This window comes from Tetranychus urticae, chromosome 1 (genome assembly GCF_039701765.1).
Source record: "Tetranychus urticae isolate SD_2017Ah chromosome 1, NJAU_TeUrti_SD_1.0, whole genome shotgun sequence".
Taxonomy (NCBI): domain Eukaryota; kingdom Metazoa; phylum Arthropoda; class Arachnida; order Trombidiformes; family Tetranychidae; genus Tetranychus; species Tetranychus urticae.
This window is the reverse complement of record NC_142958.1, coordinates 29841909-29865010: the sequence shown is the minus strand read 5'-3', so window position 1 is coordinate 29865010 and position 23102 is coordinate 29841909. Positions and strand designations below refer to the sequence as shown.

The window sequence follows — 23102 nt, the reverse complement described above, 5'->3', positions numbered from 1 at the left end:
GTTATTCGAAATCGTTCATGATTTCTTGCATCAAAATGTGATTTTGCAAAAAAGGGTTGTCTTGAACAAAAGAGGATTATCAGAGCCATGCTTGATGAAACGCTAAATGCTTTCATGACAAGATTTCTAGATGGATGAACTATGAATCGACAGAGAAAGGAACTACAGTGCAGCCATGTGTCTCTAGAAAAATGACCCGAAAATCGAAAATGAGTTTTTTTGTGTCGCCTTGTGTTTTCATTGACCTGAGACAACTTTCATTCAGCGAAACTAACTGATAAGCCTGGATTTATGAACGGCAAGGTTCATCGTTTCTATAGTTACGCCGCATTACATATCAATTGGTCTTTTAGGTATTGAAAATCGAGCTGCAATAACTGCCTAACAAGCACGTCATCTCGGCTTTCATGATACCGTTACAACACGATATCATATTTAGGAATTAGTCTGAATTCAAAGCATTTTTCATCCATAATCAGGTAGATTTGTTCCCTTAGACTTATTTTTGATAGAAAATTGTAGTCAGTATGACCGTGAAATGAGACAGGAATCGATCAATGTGCTAAAGGCAGCCAAAAACCGGTTTTTCGGTTCAAAGACTGTGGCCTGCTACAGAGTGGAGATACAACCATAGCTCCTTCGTTTATAGTAATATATTAAGACCTGCAAATCACATTTACAATGAAAAGTTATCTAAATTAACTCCTTCAATGTCAGACCTACGCATGCTTGACCTACCTAATATTAAGTGATGAAAGGATAAAAGACGAAAGATTTCTCATCAAAGTACATTTTTCATCTTTTTTTAGCTTCAATTTGTCTCTTCAGTCTTTTCTTCATCCATTGCTCTCTTTTTATAATTCAAAATATCTACCTTTGAAATCTTTTCATCTTGATTACTTTACATCTAATCATTATTATTATTAGTTGTATTATTATTGTATTATGGGTGTTTGTGTGTATTCAAAGTACCATTTAGTCTTTAAAATGCTTTTCATTTTCAACAATCTCGAGAGGAATTTAAAGTCACTTTTGGTATTAACCAAAATAAATAAAAAGGTTACCCTTTCAGGTGAAGTTGTACAAAAACATAGGCATTAAGAACGTAAAGAACAACTTTTCTTCACTTAATTAAGTTTCTTTTCTTTATTTTTACTCGTATTTACAATTTTTTACCCTTTTCCCACTCGAATCACATTGTCTTTTTTTCAAAAAAAACATTCAACAATAGAATGAAAATTTTATTAAATTAAGACACATTTGAATCTCTGTTGTCTATTTACCAGAGCTTTACTGAAATTTTAGATCTTAAATCTCTCAAACTGTAAATGCCTTGAATTTGCCATCTCTTTACTTGGTTTTATATTATTGCAGTGAATTTACAATTGAATGTATTTTGCTGTAACTTGCACTTTTTTGTTGCCTATTTATGATATTCATGATTCTAATTTTTCAATGTTTCTTTATTCAGGTTCTCAAAGAGTTTACTCGACTAAATCTTACCTGTCCAATGCCTGGTTGTCTTAGTTCTCGAATCCGTCAACTGCTGCTGGAAGGATCAGGCTTAAAGCTTCGAGATTCCTACACTTCAAGTAAATTGGATGTTCACTGTTTCCTTTTCACTGATACCTTATTAATTTGTAAATCAGTTGGACGTAAAGGTGATAAGGTTAGAGTGATTCGCCAGCCTTTCCTTGTTGATCGTATTGTTACCCATGAATTGAAAGATGGATCTGGTTTCATTGTGATATATTTAAATGAATTTAACGTTGCTAGTGCATTTTTCACTCTTTACACCACCGAAACACGAACCTGGCTAGAACATATCAAACGAGCCCAAGATCATTATGAAGAAGCAAAACAACAATTGATAAAATCTCAGGAAAAGAATAAAGCAAAGAGTGATATTGAAAATGCCAATGCTGATGATGCTAAAATTGTCACCAAAAACGATAGTAATAACAATAGTAATAGTAGTAATAATAATGATAATATTAGTAAACCAACATTGAATCCGCTGGTTCGCACTGGAACTGGAACTGACAATGAAAATGAAAATGAAAATGACGATGATCCTGATTTCCCAGGAACTGCACTATTAGTTACCAATCAATCACCTCAATCTTCTCGGTCTTCCCTGATGCGTTCACAATCTGGCTCTATGGACATTTCAGAGTCCAACTTTGCTCTTGGTTCAAGCTTAATGATTGTACCTTCAACAACACCCAACCTTTTATCTCAAAACTATGGACCCGATGGTGAGCCTTTACCGTCTCGAGCCATCTCATTTGAACTTGGGGAACTTCGTAATCCAAGTATGACTGTTGAAGATTTAGAGCCTTTTGGTCGATCTCATTCAATGGAGACTCGCCAACCTCCAGTATCTGTTACAATTACTTCACCTCGACCAGAGAGACGAGCTTTCCTCCTTAGAGGAGCTGGTAGTGAAAAGTCTTATGATTCAATGTATGAATCAAGCATCAATACTTTATCAGTTAATGTTCCAACCCTCCATATAAATGATAAAACTGTCACAACTTCAATTCAGGTTCCTGTGCTTAGTAAGCAATCACAGTCTCAGCAACAATTACAACAACAACAATTATTGCAATATCAATCAACAGTTAAACCTTCAGCTTCACCTCCATCATCATCTTCTTCCTCTTCTAATGCTCCTCGCCAACGATCTGTTTCACCTCGATCTCTTCAACGATCACTTCCGATCTCATCAGGCTATCCAGCTGCCAATAAACCACCTTTGGTTAAAATGAAAAACATTACCGGTTTAAAGGTTCACTCTGCTCCACCTTCAGAAGGTCCTTCACCGGTTCACTCGTTTGACTCAGAGGCTGGAATGGGAGAAGGTTATCCAATTTCTAGTGCCTTGGCCGGAGTCGATACAGTTGAAGGTTATGGAGCGCCTTTAATCCCACCAAGCTCCGGAATGGCGGGTTACAATACCAGTATCATCTCGATTGGAGAGAGTAACAGTCCTGAATTTTATTATACCTATGAAACATCAACACTTTCTCCGGGAAAAGGGACAAGTGCTGCAACTGCCAATGATCCAAGTGAGGATGATTTGGATACTGCGAAAAGTCGTTTACACCAAAAGCGAAGTGTTCGTGGAGAAAGACGTTACCATACCGCTGATTCAATTGAAAACATTAAAAAGGAAAAGGACTCATCGATCCATAAAAGATTATCTTGGAATTTTGGACAACAATCTTCTGGTGGTGGTCGAGGATGTGGTCATGGAAGTGGATGCCCAAGTTCAGGATCAGCTTGTGGCTCTGGGCCTAGTGGTAGTCATGATCGAGTTTTATGTAATAAACATTTTAACAAATGTCTATCATCTGAATCAGTCTATACCTCATCTGGTTTCAGTTCAACTGGAAGCGTTCCATTATCGGTCAACAGTTGCGAATGTGAACAATGTGGAATCGAGATTTTAGGTCATATCCAAGAAATGGAACCTTCAGCAGAAAGTCCGACAACCTCGTTAGATCCTGTTTCCTCAGAAGAAATGAAAAGAAAGACCTTATCCAATGTTCATCCATCATCACCAAGAAAAGTAGACCCCAGTGATTCAAGTGGCAGTGGTCACGGGGAAACTTCCAAGTCAACAACTGGTGCTAACCCTGTAATTGGACCTTCTGACATTAAAATTGATGTCAGTGAGGTTAAAGACGGCATTTCTTCAGTGCAGATAACTCTGAGTGGAACAAATATCGGAAAACCTTCAAAGAATGATCTTAAAAAGATGAAAGAATTTCTTTTAACCAGTTTGGAAGCATCGTAAGAATTTAACATTCATGTGACATTTGTCCATTTTTTATCGTTTAAATATTCATTTTTTTTGCTAATCAAACTCTTTTCTTTATTCTGTTACAGTGAAGTCTGATATTAAATGGTCCTAGGAACAACCATTGATTCCGTTTATGATTAAACCTCTATTGAAATTACCAAATCGAAGATTGACCAGCAAAAAATCAAAGCTGATTGATTTTATGCTTCTCGACTTTACTATCAAGGCTATTTATATCACAAACCAATGTAATCAATATTATGCATATGATTATTATTACTCCAAATTGATATTCTGTAAAACCTTCTCAAGACAAAAAGTAATACAAATTTTTTCGCAACAAAACCAAATTACTTCGTAAAACAAACAAATTTTATTGTAAATATATATAACAAAAACAACCATTATTAAAGAAACAAACAACAAATAATAATGTTATAAATTTATTATTAATACAATTGATAATTGCTATTTATAATGTTAAACTGTTAAATCTCTTCTCCTGTAATTTCCCTTTTATCAAAGTAGTGAGAAACAAAGCAAAATGAAAGAAAATCTCATTTTCTTTTGACCGTAGAACGTACTTTTTTATCATTAAATCATTAAATCATTTTTATCAAATATCCTTCCATGTATTTTATTGATTTATTTTATTCTGCGAGAATCGGAACCAACTGCCAACTACTAGATATTTGTATAAGTTTGGATCACCATAATGAATTTATAATAAGTCGACGTCTATCCAATAACCAAGCATTTCATAAAAGATGAATAAACTCAATTAAACTCTTGTATGAATCGTAAATTTGCATTTGTCTTATCTTTTTCAGTTTAAACACAAAAGTGGTTTAAGATTAGACCCATAACCAGAATTGTTGACATCGAATTAAGTACTCAATGATCATCATTTCAAACCATTGGCCTACTAGGTTTGATTCAGTGCTTGCAAAATCAACACTGATACAATGGATTTATTAAATTGTTATTAAGACTCGTACTCGAACGCATTCAACAGCAATTTTATTTTTCTTGTTATGCATTATTTTCAAAACAATGCTCATGGCCGGGTCTGAGTTCAAAATATTAAATTTAACGTTTATTTACAACAATGAGCTGACCCATGCCCAAAATATTCAGTCAGAAATTGATAAATAATCAACCATTTAAAATCAACTGCGAATCCAAAATTAAGAAGACATAGATTAACCCTAATAAAATGTTAAAAGAAATGACATTAGGTTAAAAACAATTTCGATGCAATTTATATTGCCAGGTAAAAAATTAAAACTTACCTTTGTTTTTATGAGAAGCAAAATGGCGGTCTCGATGATTTCAAATGAATGATTGAGTAGCATAGGATAAACATCTTTTTACTTGAACCCTAGATTAAATAATCCTTGATTTAAGAGTTTATAGTGATTCGAACTGCTCAATATAAATTAATCAAATATCCTACCTAACTTAATTATTTAATTAATTTACATTGTTGTTTAATAAACGATCATTTCTTGCATCTCACAAAGGTAACCATAGTTTTACACAGCTTCTCTTTGGTTTCCTATCCAAGCGCCATCTAACAGCGATTATCTCAAAAATCTCCGCATTTCTTTTCTTTCAGCATTTTCAACAAAGACCAAGTATTTAATTTTGTAACCTTTTTGGTTAAATCAATTCGTTTAATATTTATTTTATTTTATTAGTTATTTAAATCGATTGAAATGTTTTATAACCCTTCTCTATATTTGTAATGAAACGGGTTAACTTCGACGTGATTGATTAACTGTATGAAAATTTTTGCCTGACTCATTTTTTTCTCTGTCATCAAGTCCTAGGATCTTATCCGACACACTCAAAAAAGTATCCTTCTAACCTCATCATATACTATTGTACATCTTATATTAGAATTGTATTCTCAAGATCTCCATCATGGGCACCAATTATGCAAATGTAAATGTTTTTACCGTTACCGATGATAAGCAGCTCATCAAAAAGCCGGGTAATCCATTTTATGTCAAACTAAGTGATGAACAGGATAATCTTTTGATTACACTGAAAAATAGTGAAACCAGTTTAAGTGATAAAGATGAAGATTATCCATTTTACAAGGATTCAGAGATTTCAAAGTTCGGTAATGACTCTCTAGTAGTACACAATGGTACCATTACCTTTGTCCTTCAATTCGATAACTTACAAGAATCAACCATGTTTAATAAAATTCTCACGGATTTTAAGCAAGGAGTTAAGGCATCAGTCTTTTCACAGGTAAGTTTTATTGTAATGTAACAATGCTGCGTACTTATGTTTCTAATCTTTTTTCCTAATTTTTCTTGCTATATTTTAGAGAACTGATGAAGCCTCAGCTTCTCAGTATTTCCAGTTTTATGGATATCTTTCTCAACAGCAAAACATGATGCAAGACTACATTCGTACATCTACTTACCAAAGGGCCATTCTGGGAAACACTGATGATTTTCGGGATGCAGTTGTATTAGATGTTGGTGCTGGTTCGGGTATATTATCTTTTTTTGCTGCTCAAGCAGGTGCACGAAAGGTTTATGCAGTTGAAGCTAGTTCAATGGCTAAACACGCTGAACAGTTAGTCTTCCATAACAAGTTACAAAATAAGATTGTTGTCATTCCCGGTAAAATTGAAGAGATAACTCTACCAGAGAAGGTTGATATAATTATCTCTGAACCGATGGGTTATATGCTGTTTAATGAACGTATGCTTGAAACTTATCTTCATGCTAAAAAATGGCTCCAACCTCAAGGTAAAATGTTTCCAACTCTTGGAGATCTTCATATCGCGCCTTTCAGTGACGCAGCTCTCTACATGGAACAGCTCAACAAAGCCAATTTTTGGTATCAAGAAAATTTTCATGGTGTTGATCTCACTGTTTTAAGAACAGCTGCTGTTAAAGAATACTTCCGTCAGCCAGTTGTTGATACTTTTGACATCCGAATTTGTATGGCGAGGTCTCATCGATTTACAGTTGATTTTCAATCAGCCTCAGAGACTGATCTTCACCACATTGAAATTCCTTTTTCTTTTGTAATGCTACACACAGCTGATGTTCATGGTCTTGCCTTTTGGTTTGATGTTGCTTTCATTGGTCAAAATCAAACAGTTTGGCTATCTACATCTCCTACTCAACCTTTAACCCATTGGTATCAAGTTAGGTGTCTTGTTGATACACCTATTTTCTGCCAAGCTGGACAAATTCTCACCGGCCGAGTTGCTTTAAGATCCAACAAGCGTCAGAGTTATGATGTTGACATTGAATTAAATCTAGAAGGAACCTTAAGCCGAGCCACTAATTCATTAGATCTGAAAAATCCCTACTTCAGGTACACTGGACAAACGCAACAACCACCGCCAGGAGCTCATGAAACTTCTCCAACTGAACAATATTGGCAATCATTGGACAATAATCAAGTAATCATGAATGGTAATTCTGGAGTTGCTTTCATGGATATGTCAGGCATCCACCCTATGCCTCAAACATCAGGGCAAATTCCACCTGCCAATGTTCAACAACAACAACAACAACAAGGCTCAGGAAATCTAAACATGATGCCACAACAACAGGCACAATTGTCTGCTTTTAATAAACCAATCTTTCGATAATATCATTAAAAGTATTTGTGTTGTTTGATCAGACGAGATTGAACGTTTAGATCAATGGGTCCATCAAAAAAAGTTATATCGTGAAAATCAATTGGGTTGATTTTGTAAACCACTAAACAATACAAATGGTAAAAACGAAAGTGTACAATCTAGGCAAATGTTGAAATGAAACAACTGAAAAAATCGATTACATAAAGATCAGTTATCTAAAGAAGCCGATCCTAAGTTTGTTTCTGTTTTCAATGTAATCATCCAAATTAACAAATTTAGTTAGTAATGGGTCAAGATAATTCTGAATTTTTGTAAATTCTGTCTCTAATTATTTAAATTTTCAAAAACATGCACAGAACTGTTTCCTAACTCAACTTGAATTTGAACTTGAAGCAAAAGTTCACTGATCAACCGTTTAAACTCAACGGTTGCAATTTTTCCAAAATGTATTAGGTTGACTCTAATGTTGGTAATTTTTCAATCACGGACTAAAATTGATTTTGACCACTGGATCATCTAGGTCATTCATCTTATCAACTAAACTTATGACTGTCGCCTAGTTAAATGTTAGGTTATCATACATTTTACAGCTAAATCTAACCGTCTAATGAAGATGCATAAAATCGTCCAACTGTGATTGAGTTAATCGTGCAGCCTTGCTAGGAGTTTAATTGATGACCGAGAAAGAAAAGGTCAAAATGGCTTTGGGCAGCCAAAATATATACAAATGTTGCATTGGCCTGACCCATGGACTTTGCTTTATCACATCTCTGATTTAGGCTGATAAGACGGATCTAGGTAAGACAGGATAAGATGCCAAAAATAGATTACCTTAAATTGGATTTTAATGAAGGAAAAATACATTTCTATTCAGAAATTCATCCTCTACTCACCACTGAAGACAACAATTGACGGTTGAAAGATTAAGTGTTATAATATTGATAATAAAACAAATTGAATAGATGAATAAATGGCAACTTTTCCCCATGCTTACCGAAAACAATAAATCAACAAAGCTTTTTTTTATATACCTTCATTGATTTGTTATTGTTAATATAATTTCAATTATTTAGCTAACATCTAATTTTATCCTCTTTTCTTTCTTATTCAATCTAACAGTTTCTTTTCATTATGTGGCTAATTTTTACATCACTTTGACCCCAAATTGACTCAATACATCAACAATTAATACAAGCAACAAGCTGATAAGTAACCACAAAAACATCAACATATTCACACTTATTAAATCAAAAAGCAAGTATGAAACGACAACGAAAAAAAAGAAGCCATCAATTGAACAGATGAAGATAGCAAATCAGATGATCTATCTATGTTTAATTGATGATTATGATAATAAACTTGAATCCTCATTTCTTATATCTTTTACACTATCCATTTTAGACGCAATAATGTAAGGTCAACAAGAATCAGAAGAAGATCCAGAAAGATAGAGAAGGTACAGAAGGTACAGAAGATGCAGAAGATAAAGTGAAACGTCAAAGACAAGCGTCATTTGGTTAAATCAATTTAATTTTAATTTTACTTGGTTTACTCGTCATCATCATCCCCAACCTGAAGATCGTATTATCATTACATGACCTGCCCTGTTTCTTGATGATCATCTCCTCCCCTTTGCCCCTTATCCAGACCCAAGAGATGAAAAGAGCGCAAAAAAAAGAGTCAGGAACTTGAACAAGACCTGTTTATCAACATGTTCATTACATTTATACCCATACTGTAATGATGAGGTTGCCCCGAAAAAAACAACAAAATAAGAATTGGTTCAAAGTGGATCCTTCTCACCTTTTAGCCCCTCATGTACTGTTATTCTGCTCACTCATCTTCATTTTTTTCTTCTTCTTGTGACCTCCCTTTACCTGCTTACTTCCTAGTTGTTTAAGGTAAGATCATTTCATTTAAACCATTCAGTGTTTATAACTCAGTGTCTTCAGATCAACGCAACTTAACTTATTTTGTCTCTTCATTTAGTAACATTCCCACCAACTCTTACAACCATGAAAAACGTTATTTTAAGTGTTGCTCTTTTGGCCGTTTTTGTTGCCGTTGTTTCAGCTTCTGAATCAACTCAAGCCCGTCAAGCCCGATTCGATGATAGGAAAGCTCGATTTGATACCGAGAAGAAGGAAATTACTACATTTATGAATACCAAAAACCTCTTCAAAACTGTGTTCAAAATTTTATTTGGTACAAGTGATGAAAGTGCAGCAACATCACGTCAAGTCCTCGGTGTTCTTGTCGAGGTAAGTTTCCCATTTTGACAAACAATTTCATTAATTTTGCATGAAATGAATCAACACTAACTTTTACTTCATTTTGCTTCTTCTCTACAGGTTCTTGACATGTTGAGAAGCTCATTTGGTCAAAAGGCACGAAGCTCATCTGCTCGTGGATTAAAAGATGCTGTTGATGATGCTGCTTACGCTGGAGCAACCATGTTACGAGGTTATGTAAAATCAGTCCTTGCCGGTGACGATCATTGTGCCCAAAGACATTTGTGTGAATCATCCAAGGAAGCCGTTAGGGAAGGTCGTGAACTCGGTTATGTTGTATCCCAAGTTGGAGGGTAAGTTGAAGCTTTCTTAACCATTATCCATCCATCAGTTTTTATCATTGACAATATTTTCAAAATACAATTGGATCGAGATTTTGAAAGATGTAATAACCCTGAATTGAGGTCGATTCCCTTGAACGCTTCAACAATCTATTATGTGCAATTTAAAGTTGTATAAATATATATCTTCAAGATCTATATAATCAGGACAAGTTACATCTTACCCTTTTCTCGCTTCACATCCTATTATCCAATTTTGACCTTTTTTTCTGCTTCTCTTCATATTTTCTTGTGTATTCATCCTTTCTTTATCATTTTTTCCCCTTTTCCTATTCAAATGTATTTAAACAGATATGCTACTGGTTACCTCCTTCAACACCAAAAATCAATCCCATCAAATACAATCTCAGAGGCAGTTAGACGAGGTCGAAGCGGTGAGGATTGTGCCAAGATTTACTCAAATTGTAATGAAACTTTGTAATGACTGGCCATAACAACTGTTACATCCAATTCAACTACACCAATGAGCTTGGATTTCATCCTTTTGGTTAGATTTAAATTTTAGCCAATTTATCATGACGATAATCATACACAACTATACCACCGATTTTTTAACATTTGGGACAAATTAATTTTTATCCCTTCCATTACAAATAAACAATATTTAAATGGTAAAGATTAATAAGCCTGTTACAGTTCCGTCTCATTCGTCTTTTCACCTTAATAAATATACTTTTCTTTACAAACCAACCAATGGAAAGAAACAATTAACCACCGTCAGGGACTACGATCAATGCCAAAGATCAAAAACACCATTTTCTTGATGATCCTATGTCACCTCTGATCAGTCCTACCATTTACAATCAATTTAACACCATTAATGTAACACTTATTTATAATGCACCCTTAATTGCACACAATTTAATTTGTCCCTTTTTTTAAAAAAAACCTATCTTTGCGATTCTTTTGTTATTTTTAATAAAAATTATCTTTTGTTGAATTTTGATTTGTCCTCTTTACTGGCAACTAATGAACAAATTACAAAGAACAGAATGTTGTGTTTCAGTGTTTCAACTGAATAATTGTTCTTGATTGGCACTTGAACATTCAGCTTGATAAGAAAAGCTTGTAATGACACTGAAAGACAATTAAATGATGAGTATCCCAAAGATGTTTGTGAAAAGATGAATTTGTAAACAATTTAATTTGAGCCTCACAGTGTTTTTGTGTTGATAAAATGATGGTTGGTTATAATGGTTGGGTCAAGGAGAAGGTTATTTATGTAAACAGTCTCAGTATAAAGGTACAGTTACAAACAATTTTCAAGAAACCAGACCAGTTATTCAGGAAGTGGGTAACAATTCCGACCTCGATTATCTTAAGGCGAAGCTTCATTAACCTTTCCGTGAACTTGATCATCATCATCATCTTGATCAACTCCATCTTTCTTTTTTTTGCCATTTCTTCAACCTACCTTGACAGAAGAGGATTTAAGCAAAAAATTACTGATTCCTATTGATGATTACTTTTTAAACTGGTAAACTATCAATTAACTATCAACTGAAATACAAGTTTAATATGGAAAACTGCTAAAGGCTAACGTGATCAAGATTCGAGGTGCCAAAGGAGCTGGGAAAGTTGAACAATTTACTGGTGACAATCAGGTAAATGTCTGATATGTGAGAAGTTAGTAAATGGTTGAAGGTAGTGAGTGAGAAATTTCCAGACAAATTAACAGTGCATTTGGATGACTGATAACATTTCATACAAATAGTGCAGATTTATCAAGCCAAACTTTACTGACTAAACTGCTTATACTTGTATGTTAACCAACATCGATTCAATTGTATCCCATGAAAATCAGAATAACTTAGGCAATAATTATTAAATCAATATTGGTTATTTAACAATTCATCACAAAAAATTGACCATCGATTCGCTTGAATACCAGACGTTAATCAAAAGATAAGGTATCGAGGTCTAACTCCATTTCCAATGCTTTATTTTAGCTTCAACAAAGAGTTTATCTGGTAGCAATTATTATTCTTGGGATTCACTAGGCTCTGGTATTGAAGATATATGAACAATTGAGCTTCCATTACAAGTTGTCAAATACGATTGTTGTCATTGCCGGTAAAATTGAAGAGATAAATCTACCAGAGAAGGTTGATATAATTATCTTTGAACCAATGGGTTATATGCTGTTCAATGAACGTATGCTTGAAACTTATCTTCATGCTAATGGCAGATCCAACTCTGGAAATTTTTCATATCGCGCCTTTCAACAGCTCAACAAAGCTAATTTTTGGAACCAAGAAAATTTTCATGGTGTTGATCTCACTGTTTAAAAAAAGCTGCTGTTTAGGAATACTTCCGTCAGCCAGTTGACATCCGACATTACTTTTGACATCCCAATATTGTAAGTCGAGGTTTCAGTTGACATTTACAATGAAATTTACAGTTGACTTTCAATCAGCTTCAGAGACGCATCTTCTCCGCATTATAATCCCTTTGTTTTGACTTTCACGGTTTAGATATTCCTCTTACCGGCTATAGCTGAATCAGCTTGGTTAGCGTCTTCTAATCAACCTTGTCGCTATTTATTGCTTTTTGACACATGTGGATGTGATGTAAAGGATTTTATAAAAGATAAGAGTATTGATGAAAATTGAACTCAAACGCAGATAACAGGAAAAAGTGCAAATCATTTGATAAGTGATTACTTTGTCGCCATCTACTGTTAATTATTCATTTTTATCTCATTTTTTGACTGAACTGAGGTTAAAATGAATTTTTAAGGACGAACCAGAATAGTTCAGAAGTCACGCCATCTAGATAAATTAAGGATACAATTTGAAAATCAATTCAACAATTTTATTTTAATAAAATGATCAAATAAAAATTGTAATTTGAGGGGTGAACATATGGTTTAATTCGTTGTGGAGTGAGAAGAAATCAAACAAACTAGATAAGATTACATGCATTTTAATAGCATCAGAGTTTCAACAGAATGAAGTACGAGATAATACTATTGATATTTTCATTATGAGTAATACGAGGAGAAAAAGATAGGCAAAATTAAATGATTTGTTTTTGATTTTTTGAAAAGTTGATTTTGATGATTTTTATGATTTTGTTGCTCGCGCCCAAAAATAATGAGTATAAATATACATTATGAGTTAATTATTGTTGTTTTGAATTTTTTAAGATTTGCGGCCCAGAATGCACTTTCGTTTTTAACATCCGTCGCTCGAGACTGAACAAAAAAGAGAAAACAAAAATTTTAGAAAAATGAAAGATTTAAAATTGAGGAATGAAAATGAATAAAACAGACAAAGTAAATAAGATCTGGGTTCAGATAAAAAATTAGGTATCATTAAAGATCTACTTACTCGTTTTTGTTGAACTTTTAGTGGAATTTCGTCATCCAGACGATAAAAAGATTCTCTTGTACATTTGATTATGGATTCGTCCTCAAATTTGAGAACATATTGAATAGATTTGTGGTTGCCAGCATATTTTCCAGCTTGATTTGTTTTCTCCCAAAATATTGTAATTGGATCACCGATTTCAGGGATTCCAGTCCTTTCAATATCTGGGTCCTGAGATAAAATATAATCAAAGAAAAAAAACAAAACAAAGATTGTTAACAAGAGTACTTGATAGGTATCATTAATTAATAAATAAAAAAGAGCAAGATAAATAGCCACTTACAACAATATCAGACGTTTTTAAAATTTGTAAAATTGAGTTATCCTCAAGATGAGCGTGATGTAAAATCAGGCTTGTTTTGTTCATCACAGTAGCTTCATAATAACGACGATTTTTATGCTTTGCTAAGACGATGGTTCCCAAGTTTACCTCGTCCTCTTCGCCCGGCAGGCCAAGATGTTTACCAGATGTTCTTCCGATGCACTTTGTACAATACACTCTAATTGGGTCAGGCCAATCGTCCGTTTCAAATTTGGCACCATTCAAGTAAGCGCAGGTTGTGTGAAATTTTACAGAGCACTTCGGTGCTAAGTAACATTGAATACAGTAGCCACTTATATAGTCTGTAAGTTTATTATTGGTTTTCTGACAATATATACATTTCTAGAGGACAAGTGAGGAAGAAAAAAGGGTAAAACAAAAGATGCGGTTAATTTATCAAAAGATAAGGGAATATATATATATAAATATGTGTATATATTAACGGATGCTTACAAATAAGGGTGCATTTGCTCTATTTTTTTTAATTCCACTAATATCTATAGGTTGCTTATTAAATCCATTTAAAAAAGTAACCCCAGGTTGCATTAATGCACAAGTTATGTGAGCCCATTTACTGTCATCTTTTGTTTTTTTAAGAGCACCTCCTCGCAATGGACAGAGACAACAATTTACACCATAGTCTTCATTTATACAGCGATCGCATCTCCAATTTGCACGATTATCAACATCTAATTTATTGTGGACTCCATAGCAGACTGTAAATTAAAAGAAAGAAAGATTGATTAGAAAGGAAAAGTTTAAGGTTTTGAATTGGTAGATAAAGTACTAGCATAGCAAAGGATGGATTGTGAAAGATTGTCAGAGAAAATGAAAACTAGACTAATTTTGAATTTTAGAGCGACTCTCAAGATTGACTCTAAACTAATTTCAAGTCCCTGGTAATCAATCAAATTCATCCTGCCCAATGATGTTTATCTGCAGTATTGATCTTTACTAGGTTATTTTATTGATTGTTATATTCAAAACTTACTTGAATGTACACAAATTTTGCAATCCGCGCAAACTAGCAATGAGGAACATTTGATATCTTCAAGATTTGGCGTAGCATCTTTCACCTTAAAGGCAAAAGCAGCACTTGGAAGTATGATTGGACTAGAGGTAGGTATTTTATAATGTGCATCAACCCAATCATCTTGGATTTCAAACTTTCTCATTATTATACATATCGAACAATGAGGAAATATACTTGATATGTAACAATTAAAGATCTGTTCACCAAAAAAACTGTAGGGTAAATGTTGGTAGAGGTAGGGTTGGACAGGCACGCGCTTTAAGATCTCTCTCATATCACGACTTAAGGTCTCATCGGCTAACAGCTTAGATAAGTCCTAGAAGATAAAGGGATGAACACACAACAGAAAGAATGTGTTAGAGAAAAGAGGTTAAAGTGTTCTTTATCAAGTTTTAAGTTAAACTCAATCGATTTCTCAAATTAAAATATTAATGACGAGGTAATAATTTTGAACAAGCAAATGAATTACTAACAAACACACAAATTGAAACATATATAAAGAGGTGATAACATGGAATCTCACAGAAGTGAATTTAAAATGCATTAAATTTGTACAAGGATTGGAAGAGTTATTGCGACCGATAATCAAGAGTTGTTGAGGTTTCGGTCAATATTTGAAAGTAACAGTAAGTAAATTCTGAGTAGAGACAGAATGTATTGAGATAGATTACCAGGTCACTAGATCACTGAGACATCTATAGTATAGCTAATTTAGAGGCAGAGCTAGTATGGATGATGAAAAATTACTTACATCATTAAGCACTATCTTGGACTTCATCGATAAATCTGTTGGGACATCATCGTCATTCGATGCACTAGCCTGTGAATTTCCGTTGTATGGTAAAGAAGAAATTTCTACATTTTCTGATAGATTGAAATTTGGATTTGTTGGATAGAAAGATGTAGCAGATGATGGCACTGAAGATGTCAGATCACAATTTAGAAATTTATCGATCAATTGTAAGGCTCCAGAATATGCTCCTGGTTTAGTAACCCAGGTTAAAGGTAACACACTTTCCGGTGGTTGAGTGCACAAATTTGAGTGCATATATGAAGGCCCAGCAATGGGATTCGTGTTGATGAAAGGAGTTGGATTCATAAATGGAGGTGCATTAGTTGGCATCATTTTGGTTGAACTTGATTCTGGAGGAATGGAGCAAGTCGAAGAGACAGTCGATGATTTACGAGAACGTTTCGTTAATCCACTTTTTGGTGTAAATCGATGTTTTATTCTCTTGACAGCATCTGTTATATTTGGTGGGCTAGTTCTGAGATATTCAGATTCTCCGATTGTAACAGAATTATCAATAAAACCATGCTTTGAATCTGTTTGGTGTGAAATTGTTGCTGATGGCCCAGGAGTTTCGAAGTGTTTACGAGCAGCTTTTGTTGGAAATGTTGGCATAGCTTCACAATGATTATCCATTGATTCTGCATCTGATATTTCTGGGTCAGGTTTGTAAGGCGGGTGTCGTTTACTTTTACTCCTGTAATTGTAACAATTATAAGTCATTAATTAACTACATTAATAATCAACAGCTAAATGTGAAAATTTAAGAGAATGAAGAAACACTTACACTTTGGATAGAACTTGAAGTTCGTAATCAGACGGTAAAGGCGCAGGTGAGATATGTGTCGGATCTTCTGGATGAGGTCCAACATCTTTACCTTGGAGCCAGAGATCATAACGTTCAGGTTGATATTTTTTGACAAAAGCCTCCATGCTAATTTTAACTGAATCACTACGGCAATTACACTATGGAAAAGAAAGAGTAGAGAAAGGTAAGAAAGAGGGAAATAAAAACAAATAGCTAGAGGCAATGTTTGCCTAAAGGAGTTAAAAGTGAGAAATTGCTCCAATTCCTACCCTTGTAGCTCGTTTTCCATATTCAACCCATCTTTCCGTTGCAAAATTAGTAGACTCGGCACAGTTATAGCCGTGGTTATATCCAGCATGATATGAGTAAGGAAATGTAACCATGAACTCTCCAGCTTCTTGAGTTATTTTGTTATATGGTATAGAATATTGTTTCAATATTGCTGGAGAAATTAATGTCATCTTATGTCTTAAGAAAGCTGGACAAGAAGTTACGCTTGAAGGGAAAAAGCCTTAAAAAATTGATAGTAAAAAAAAATGATATGAGTAAACAGAAATTGATAAGTAGAAAAAGTAGCTCATGTCATTAACACATGGACATTTACAACACAGCAAGAGTACTGTGAAGTATTTTTCCATGCTCTTTAAAGAAAGCTCAAGAGGGAGCACTTTGGGAATAGAGCTTACACACAAATGAAAAAAAAAGAATTAAGTTATAAAAAACTCACCAGCAGCAAGCCTTTCGAGACGTTTACCATGCTCTGGGGGGACGCAATACCATGATTTTGGCGCACCGAAGTGTAAATAATTTATGCTATAGAGATCCATGTCTTCAGTGTGCCAGGCAAATGTAGTCTTCCACATACCAAAATAAAGATATGCGGTATTAACACCCATGATCTTGATTCCGTAAGATTCATTTACCAAATCGAGAATAGTGTTAAGTCGATTAATGTTGAACTCATCAACGTCTTCATCATACAAAGAGCCAGGGACATCAGCCCCATATATTGGTGGGTTATAAGTAACATTTTTCCAATATTTCCTTTCAAGCTCTTCATAGTCAAAAAAATCTGGTGTCCGATATTTCGGATTCTCAGCAAGTTTCTTGAACTCTTTAACAGTTAAAGATTTCTTCTGAATGTTATACTGTTGGTAAAGGCCTAATCGACCTTGAACGATTTGTTGAATTGGAGCTTTTATTACAAGTTGATCTATCTCATGAGATTGATAATTTGAATCTTTACGACGAGGTTTCCATTCAGCAGGGGGAATAATCTAGGTTAGGTAAAATTATCAATTTGTAAAGGATAAAAATATAAATAAATGAATGGGTAAGAAATTGAAATAGAAAGCAGGAAATTTATAAAAGATAGACATTTGAATAAGTAAACAAAATATCGCAATCACTTACCTTTGCTAGGCCTGCTTTATGAGCACCTGATTTCTCAATTTTATTGATGTATCCTTCAAAATCTTTCATCTCTTCCATAGAGGGCCGAAACACTTGAATTCTCGGTATATTAATCATTTTGAATTTATTAAAACATAAAAATTAACTCTGTGAAAAAACTGTCCAATTTCAATTTCAATCAATTGAACCTAAGGCAGAACCAAAAACCAAATTTGCAAGAACCAGGAGGCGGAGTGATTAGTGACTAAAATGGATCGCAGCAAAGAGAGTAAAGAACATGTGACGCCGCCTATTGACAATAATTTTGTCTTTCTTATGTTGGTTTGAAAATTTTGTCTCAAAATCTTTAAACTATTTAACCTAAAAATGATTATTATTAGTGTTTTTAGGTTTTCAAAATTAAATGACCGCTGCAAAATACCAGTTTTACAAAACCTGTCAATAATCCCAAGGAAGTCCAACCCATACAATAATGGATCTGGTCAGCTTGGAATAAACAAGTTCTTTACGTTTTTTCTAGAATTGACAATCCAAAAGACAATCTCTAAGAACTTCCAATTTAATCTTTCCAAGTCTTAAAGTTGAAATCGTATCAACATCGCATTATCGACTTTTAATTATTGATTGAAAAGATTCCTATGTTTTCAAGGCATCTGAGCTATTGCTATATGATAAATGAATTACGCATATTTTTACTGACCTTTTGTCATTAAGATATGTGGTCTAAGATTGAGCGTAATGATAGTTTATCGACTTGATCAAATATTTGTTTCAGATGAGAATTTGATTTTTAATCAAATGAGATAATTTAAAAATATAATGTTTACGTGAATCTCAATGAAATCAAATTTAATTTATCCATTGCATTGAATCGTTCATTTCATCATACGATCCCTGCATCTACTCTGTTTTTAGGATGATTCAATATTTTGAATTTTCTAAAAATGTCTCCATTAATGAATGCGTAGTTGAATGGAGATGAATCATTTGAGCGAAGACATGTGAGGTTTAATTGAAAGATGAGCGTCTAATCTATGTAAGAGTTGAATAGCATAAAAAAGGTTAGTGCACTTTAACGGTTGAGCATTTTTGTCGCAACCTAAAATCGAAGTGATCTGTTGCCTGTCGCATAAAAAACGAAGATTCAATTTCTCAGAGTTTATTTCTTTAGCAAAGTAAGGGCATTTTCTGGTTTGCCATCAAAGGTACCTGAAAATTTCTTACAATATTTCTTGTTAATCTGAATTATCATGGAAATATAATAAACCAAAAAATATTTGGCTTTTGCAAGTAGAAACCTTTACTTTTGGCTATTTTGTTTTGCCTGTTTAAGTGCCACCAAAGGTCAAAGGTTAATCTAGTGATTATCTTTCCAAACCAAAATTATGATGAAAATAAATAAACCAAGGAAGATTTAGTAAAAGGTTGAGTTGTTTTTTTGGACAAACGGATTGTCAAATTACATTTATCATATTTTTAGATTGCAAGGTTTAATATTAAGATAATACAGGTGAAATTATTGAAATGATGAAATGAAATTGTATCAGAGTAGGGATTTGGATGCAAAGAGACGAAGAGAGAAAGAAAGGAATATTCATTGGAAAATCTGGATATTAAGGGTTGGGATAAAAGACTGAAAGGAAAGACTTTAAATAACAATAACAATGATGGTATTTAATTTAAGGAGTAAACTTGAATTCCTTAGGACAAGTACAGCCGATTCGTTGAATACATTCAGTCGCACAGTAGATACCACATTTAATGCAAACATCCAAAGGTTTTTCTTGGATGAACATAGCCAGAAATCCTCCAGTAAAAGCATCGCCAGCTCCATTAGTGTCAATTATTTTCTCTTCCTCTAATTGAGGAACAGGATACTCAGCAACTTTGTCTGATCCAGTAGTAGCCACTAAAACAGCTTTTGGACCTTGGGTAGCAACAGCAATTCGTGGACCTTTACTTGTTTTCGGTTCATTTGCAATCTTTTTAACTATCTCCTTCATATCCGTTGTCTGTTGAACAAAAAAGGCAAAAAAGAGAAGGAAAAAAGTAAGAAATCTTTTTTTCACACAAAAGTGAAATGCTTAAAAATAAATTCAAACCTATCCAATTCAGTTTTCAAATACTAATTATAACATAAATTTAAACGATTAGCAAATGAAAAAAACTGAACACATTGACAACTTACTCCATATTGTTTGAATTTAGCAAAAGCTAAAGTTTCCTCTTCATTACCAAACATGTAGTCAATGTAAGGTAATATGGCTTGCAGCTCTTTACCATGTTTTTCACTGACATATGTGGCAGCCAAATTGAACATGAACTTTTTATCAGTAAATTTGTCCACATTTGTTTGATGGGCAATGGCGACAACCGAATCAGGTGTAACAGATAAAATGTGACCCGTTGTATAATATACTCGAGCCTTGTCCACCCAATGCCAATTTCGGACAATAGCCTCTTTATTCAGTTTGTCAGCGGCACCCAAATAAGCACATAATGATCTGTTCTTTCCATGGTCAGTAATGAGGACAGCACATGTTCCAGTAGCGGTTGTCTTATCTACATGATAAAGAACCTTGACTCCTTCAGATTTGGCTTTCTTTTCCATCATTCGTCCAAAATAATCGTTTCCAATGGAACCAACAAAAGTGGTAACCGAAGTATTTTTTCCGATAATCCATTGAACAAAACGCAAGGTATTTTGACAGGCACCACCAGCCGAGTAGTCAATTTCAAATGAGTTGATTAAATCTTCATACAAATTTTCATGAGTCTTATCAGCAACAATGGCACCATTTTTGGGCAGTTTCCATCTGAAAAAAACAAATAAAAATACGATTAATTAGTGAATGATAAATGTACTTGGAACCATTCAAATTTAGGATCAAATTTCCTCAATATTTAAAGGTTAAGTGTAAGTTGATTAATGCTGGCAATTTAAATGATAAAATTTACATACATTAAATATGTAATTATGAAATTATAAATAAGCAATGAGCATTTTTATATTCATGTCTTGCTATAAATACACATAGAAATGTTATGAAATATTGAAAACACTTGGCCTGACTTTCAGATTCATAAATAAAGAAACAAGATTTACAACAAATATTGATTATTGAATGTACATAGCTAATTATCGATAAACAAATCGATAAAAACTTAATTTATTCAGTTTTAGTTGATATAAAATCAATTGTTTCGTTATAAACTGTTACACTGATAACATTGAGAATGTTAACTGACATTGTTGCGAGATAAACTGTGTTATTGAATAATACATTGTCTTGATTTTTAGCAGTAAATGCTCAGAGTAGTAAAGCAATTAAGATGGGATTTGATGCTAACGACAATTTTAAGTAACTAATGATCGCTTTAATCAAGTTTACTATATAGTTTAATAGTTAATATTGAGCGAAAATTGCAAGTTGTTTGAGAAAAGTATGCTTAAAGTTGAAGCCAATTTTCATTGTTGATGATTATTTTTCCGATTCCTCTGGCAATGTTTATTTTTAACAATTGAGCTAAATTAGAGCGTGAAACGAGCAGATATCACTTGAACACTGCTTTCCTTTTTAGCATCTCATTATCATGATTATGGTGGATCGTTAAGCCAAGTAGTTAAGGATTGAAAAGTATAATTTTCACGATGTTGTTCAATAATCAGATTCTTTAAGAGTTTAGTTCCAAAACAATTTCATATCACTGAATATCTTACACATTACTTTTCAAGCAACTCATATCACCTACTCAAGAAGCAAGATTATCACCATAATCACAATCCTTTTCATTCATGTTTATCTTTCATCTCACCGTTGAGAAATTATTACAAATGAGTTTTCACTTTCAAATTGAAGATCATGATCAACACTTTTCCAATCTGTCTCTTTGACTAGTAATAATCAGCAACACTTACATAATTAAGTTATTAAGCTATGTTACGATTGATGATCAAGTTGAAAAACCTAAAATCAACTTAAAATCTAGAGTATTGTCTAGCTAAAAGTAGGCTTATAATACAAAAATACAATAAATCAAAACTCTAGAGTAATTGTTTTCCTCTTTTTAATTGTGGTCAGAATTAAATCTTAATGCTGATCAATGCTGAATAAGCGAATCTATTATTACTTATATAAAGTAACAGTTGGATGGGAAAATCAGTTAATAGACTTACTTTGCTAAAAATTCATCGTTGACATTGGCAGAAATATCCAATAAAGGGTTTCCAATACCAAAAATGGATCCTTCTCTAGATAATTTTAACCAGAGGAAATGAAATAGAGACAATAATTAATAAAATATAATTAGAGTTACCAAATTAACCGTGAACACAATGGCTGATTGAGACAATTAAAATATAATTACAAAAATAGATAGGAAACTAAAAAGTGATACAATAAAGCTATAACAATCAATGAAACGTAAAAATGGAGGGATAAAACTTACACCAGCAACTCTTTAGCCATGTTTGATTTTTGATTGGACGATCAAAATGAAAACAAATTTTAACGATGGAGGGAAAATCAAATTATACAAGAGTTGAATTAAAAATCAATAAATCAGTTAATCAAATGATTAGAACACAAATTAAAATATTAATCCAATGTAAAATGGAGTAACATGAATAAATACGAGGTAAACAAGGTAAAAAAATTGGTTGTGTTTACAAGTGTCCAAGTCTGGTTAATTTTAACCGTTTGACGTGATTCAAGTTGATATTTGAAGTAAACAGTCGAGTAAATTATCCTGAATTAGTGTATCATTGAATTGCGAAGGATCAAGTGAAAAGTGAAAAACAAAATGTGAAAAGCTGAAAAAATAGAAATGCTGTGACTTGACCGAAATAAGCGTATTTTTATTTGAAACGCAGTCGCAACCCAAATTGATACGGATTTATGTAAGTCTTGAAAGGATGAATGGGTGGATAATGATGATAATGAAGATGATCATCTTCATCATCAACGGAGTATCTTTAGACATAAGGAGGTGAAAAAATGCGCAAATAAACGGTGTTAAGTTAATTTTGGGTTACTCCAACCATGTGAATCTATTCAGAGAGTATACAAAAAGTACGATAAACGAATCTGACAGAAACTCTTTTTTTTGTCTTTTATTCACTTTCCTTCTCATCACCATCATCCTCATCATTATCATCTCAGCTCATCTCTGAATCGCATTATAAAAAACCAAATTTAGGGCGATTCCTCAAGGAAACTCGAATAAACCAAACCTTCCGTTTCCAAGTATATCATAATTTTCATCTTGTTGTTTTTCAGGCAACCATTAACTTTCATTATTTTTCA

At 33.4% G+C, this 23102-nt stretch overlaps 5 protein-coding genes and 1 long non-coding RNA gene across 10 annotated transcripts in view; 3 read left to right on the top strand and 3 right to left on the bottom strand.

The window, feature by feature from the left end:
- Positions 1–4433, top strand: part of LOC107361773 (uncharacterized) — a 45397-nt gene extending 40964 nt beyond the window's left edge. For all 3 annotated transcript variants that reach the window (XM_025160707.2, XM_089269938.1, XM_015928675.3), the window contains 2 exons: positions 1472–3798; positions 3895–4433. In XM_025160707.2, the coding sequence (XP_025016475.1) occupies positions 1472–3798; positions 3895–3904 (2337 nt within the window). In that variant the 3' untranslated portion in view covers positions 3905–4433. The remainder of the gene's footprint in view (positions 1–1471; positions 3799–3894) is intronic.
- Positions 4167–5336, bottom strand: LOC112538788 (uncharacterized). Its single transcript, XR_003082142.2, has 2 exons — positions 5101–5336; positions 4167–5016 (listed from the first exon to the last, which is right to left on the bottom strand). It is a non-coding gene; the product is annotated as an uncharacterized LOC112538788 (long non-coding RNA).
- Positions 5337–5600: 264 nt separating this feature from the next.
- Positions 5601–7487, top strand: Art4 (arginine methyltransferase 4). The gene is made up of 2 exons (XM_015928870.3): positions 5601–6070; positions 6150–7487. Exons 1-2 carry the CDS (start codon positions 5735–5737, stop codon positions 7434–7436), a joined length of 1623 nt encoding a protein of 540 aa, XP_015784356.1. The 5' UTR covers positions 5601–5734; the 3' UTR covers positions 7437–7487.
- Positions 7488–7775: 288 nt separating this feature from the next.
- Positions 7776–10999, top strand: LOC107361920 (uncharacterized). Of its 3 annotated transcripts, none has more exons than XM_089269941.1 (6): positions 7776–8225; positions 8547–8681; positions 8829–9328; positions 9417–9688; positions 9779–10011; positions 10351–10999. In XM_089269941.1, the coding sequence occupies exons 4-6, from the start codon at positions 9443–9445 to the stop codon at positions 10478–10480; spliced, it is 609 nt and encodes a 202-aa protein (XP_089126067.1). In that variant the 5' UTR covers positions 7776–8225; positions 8547–8681; positions 8829–9328; positions 9417–9442; the 3' UTR covers positions 10481–10999. The 3 variants fall into 3 exon arrangements, with proteins under 3 accessions (XP_089126067.1, XP_015784357.1, XP_089126073.1); XM_015928871.3 differs by having other exon boundaries at positions 8547–8685; XM_089269947.1 differs by lacking the exons at positions 7776–8225; positions 8547–8681; positions 8829–9328 and having other exon boundaries at positions 9361–9688.
- Positions 11000–12859: 1860 nt separating this feature from the next.
- On the bottom strand, positions 12860–18021 carry LOC107361997 (lysine-specific demethylase 4C). Its single transcript, XM_015928970.3, has 10 exons — positions 17797–18021; positions 17111–17660; positions 16653–16894; positions 16363–16541; positions 15537–16272; positions 14744–15101; positions 14206–14468; positions 13714–14094; positions 13392–13601; positions 12860–13255 (listed from the first exon to the last, which is right to left on the bottom strand). The coding sequence occupies exons 1-10, from the start codon at positions 17911–17913 to the stop codon at positions 13172–13174; spliced, it is 3120 nt and encodes a 1039-aa protein (XP_015784456.1). The 5' UTR covers positions 17914–18021; the 3' UTR covers positions 12860–13171.
- A 1188-nt stretch (positions 18022–19209) lies between these two features.
- Positions 19210–22579, bottom strand: LOC107361800 (adenosine kinase). Its single transcript, XM_015928713.3, has 4 exons — positions 22246–22579; positions 21974–22048; positions 19985–20612; positions 19210–19808 (listed from the first exon to the last, which is right to left on the bottom strand). Exons 1-4 carry the CDS (start codon positions 22263–22265, stop codon positions 19476–19478), a joined length of 1056 nt encoding a protein of 351 aa, XP_015784199.1. The 5' UTR covers positions 22266–22579; the 3' UTR covers positions 19210–19475.
- Positions 22580–23102: the final 523 nt, after the last annotated feature.

Excerpts from the sequence above, each read along its gene's own strand:
- Art4 (XM_015928870.3), top strand. The coding sequence starts at position 5,735 with ATGGGCACCAATTATGCAAATGTAAATGTTTTTACCGTTACCGATGAT. Across the intron at positions 6,071-6,149 it reads AGGCATCAGTCTTTTCACAG|AGAACTGATGAAGCCTCAGC; the intron begins GTAAGTTTTATT and ends GCTATATTTTAG.
- LOC107361920 (XM_089269941.1), top strand. The coding sequence starts at position 9,443 with ATGAAAAACGTTATTTTAAGTGTTGCTCTTTTGGCCGTTTTTGTTGCC. Across the intron at positions 9,689-9,778 it reads TCCTCGGTGTTCTTGTCGAG|GTTCTTGACATGTTGAGAAG; the intron begins GTAAGTTTCCCA and ends TCTTCTCTACAG. Across the intron at positions 10,012-10,350 it reads GTTGTATCCCAAGTTGGAGG|ATATGCTACTGGTTACCTCC; the intron begins GTAAGTTGAAGC and ends GTATTTAAACAG.
- LOC107361997 (XM_015928970.3), bottom strand. The coding sequence starts at position 17,913 with ATGATTAATATACCGAGAATTCAAGTGTTTCGGCCCTCTATGGAAGAG. Across the intron at positions 16,895-17,110 it reads TCTCGAAAGGCTTGCTGCTG|GCTTTTTCCCTTCAAGCGTA; the intron begins GTGAGTTTTTTA and ends CAATTTTTTAAG. Across the intron at positions 13,256-13,391 it reads TAAAAGTTCAACAAAAACGA|TCTCGAGCGACGGATGTTAA; the intron begins GTAAGTAGATCT and ends TTTTTTGTTCAG.
- LOC107361800 (XM_015928713.3), bottom strand. The coding sequence starts at position 22,265 with ATGGCTAAAGAGTTGCTGGT. Across the intron at positions 20,613-21,973 it reads AACGATGAATTTTTAGCAAA|ATGGAAACTGCCCAAAAATG; the intron begins GTAAGTCTATTA and ends TGTTTTTTTCAG. Across the intron at positions 19,809-19,984 it reads CTAAATTCAAACAATATGGA|ACAACGGATATGAAGGAGAT; the intron begins GTAAGTTGTCAA and ends TTTGTTCAACAG.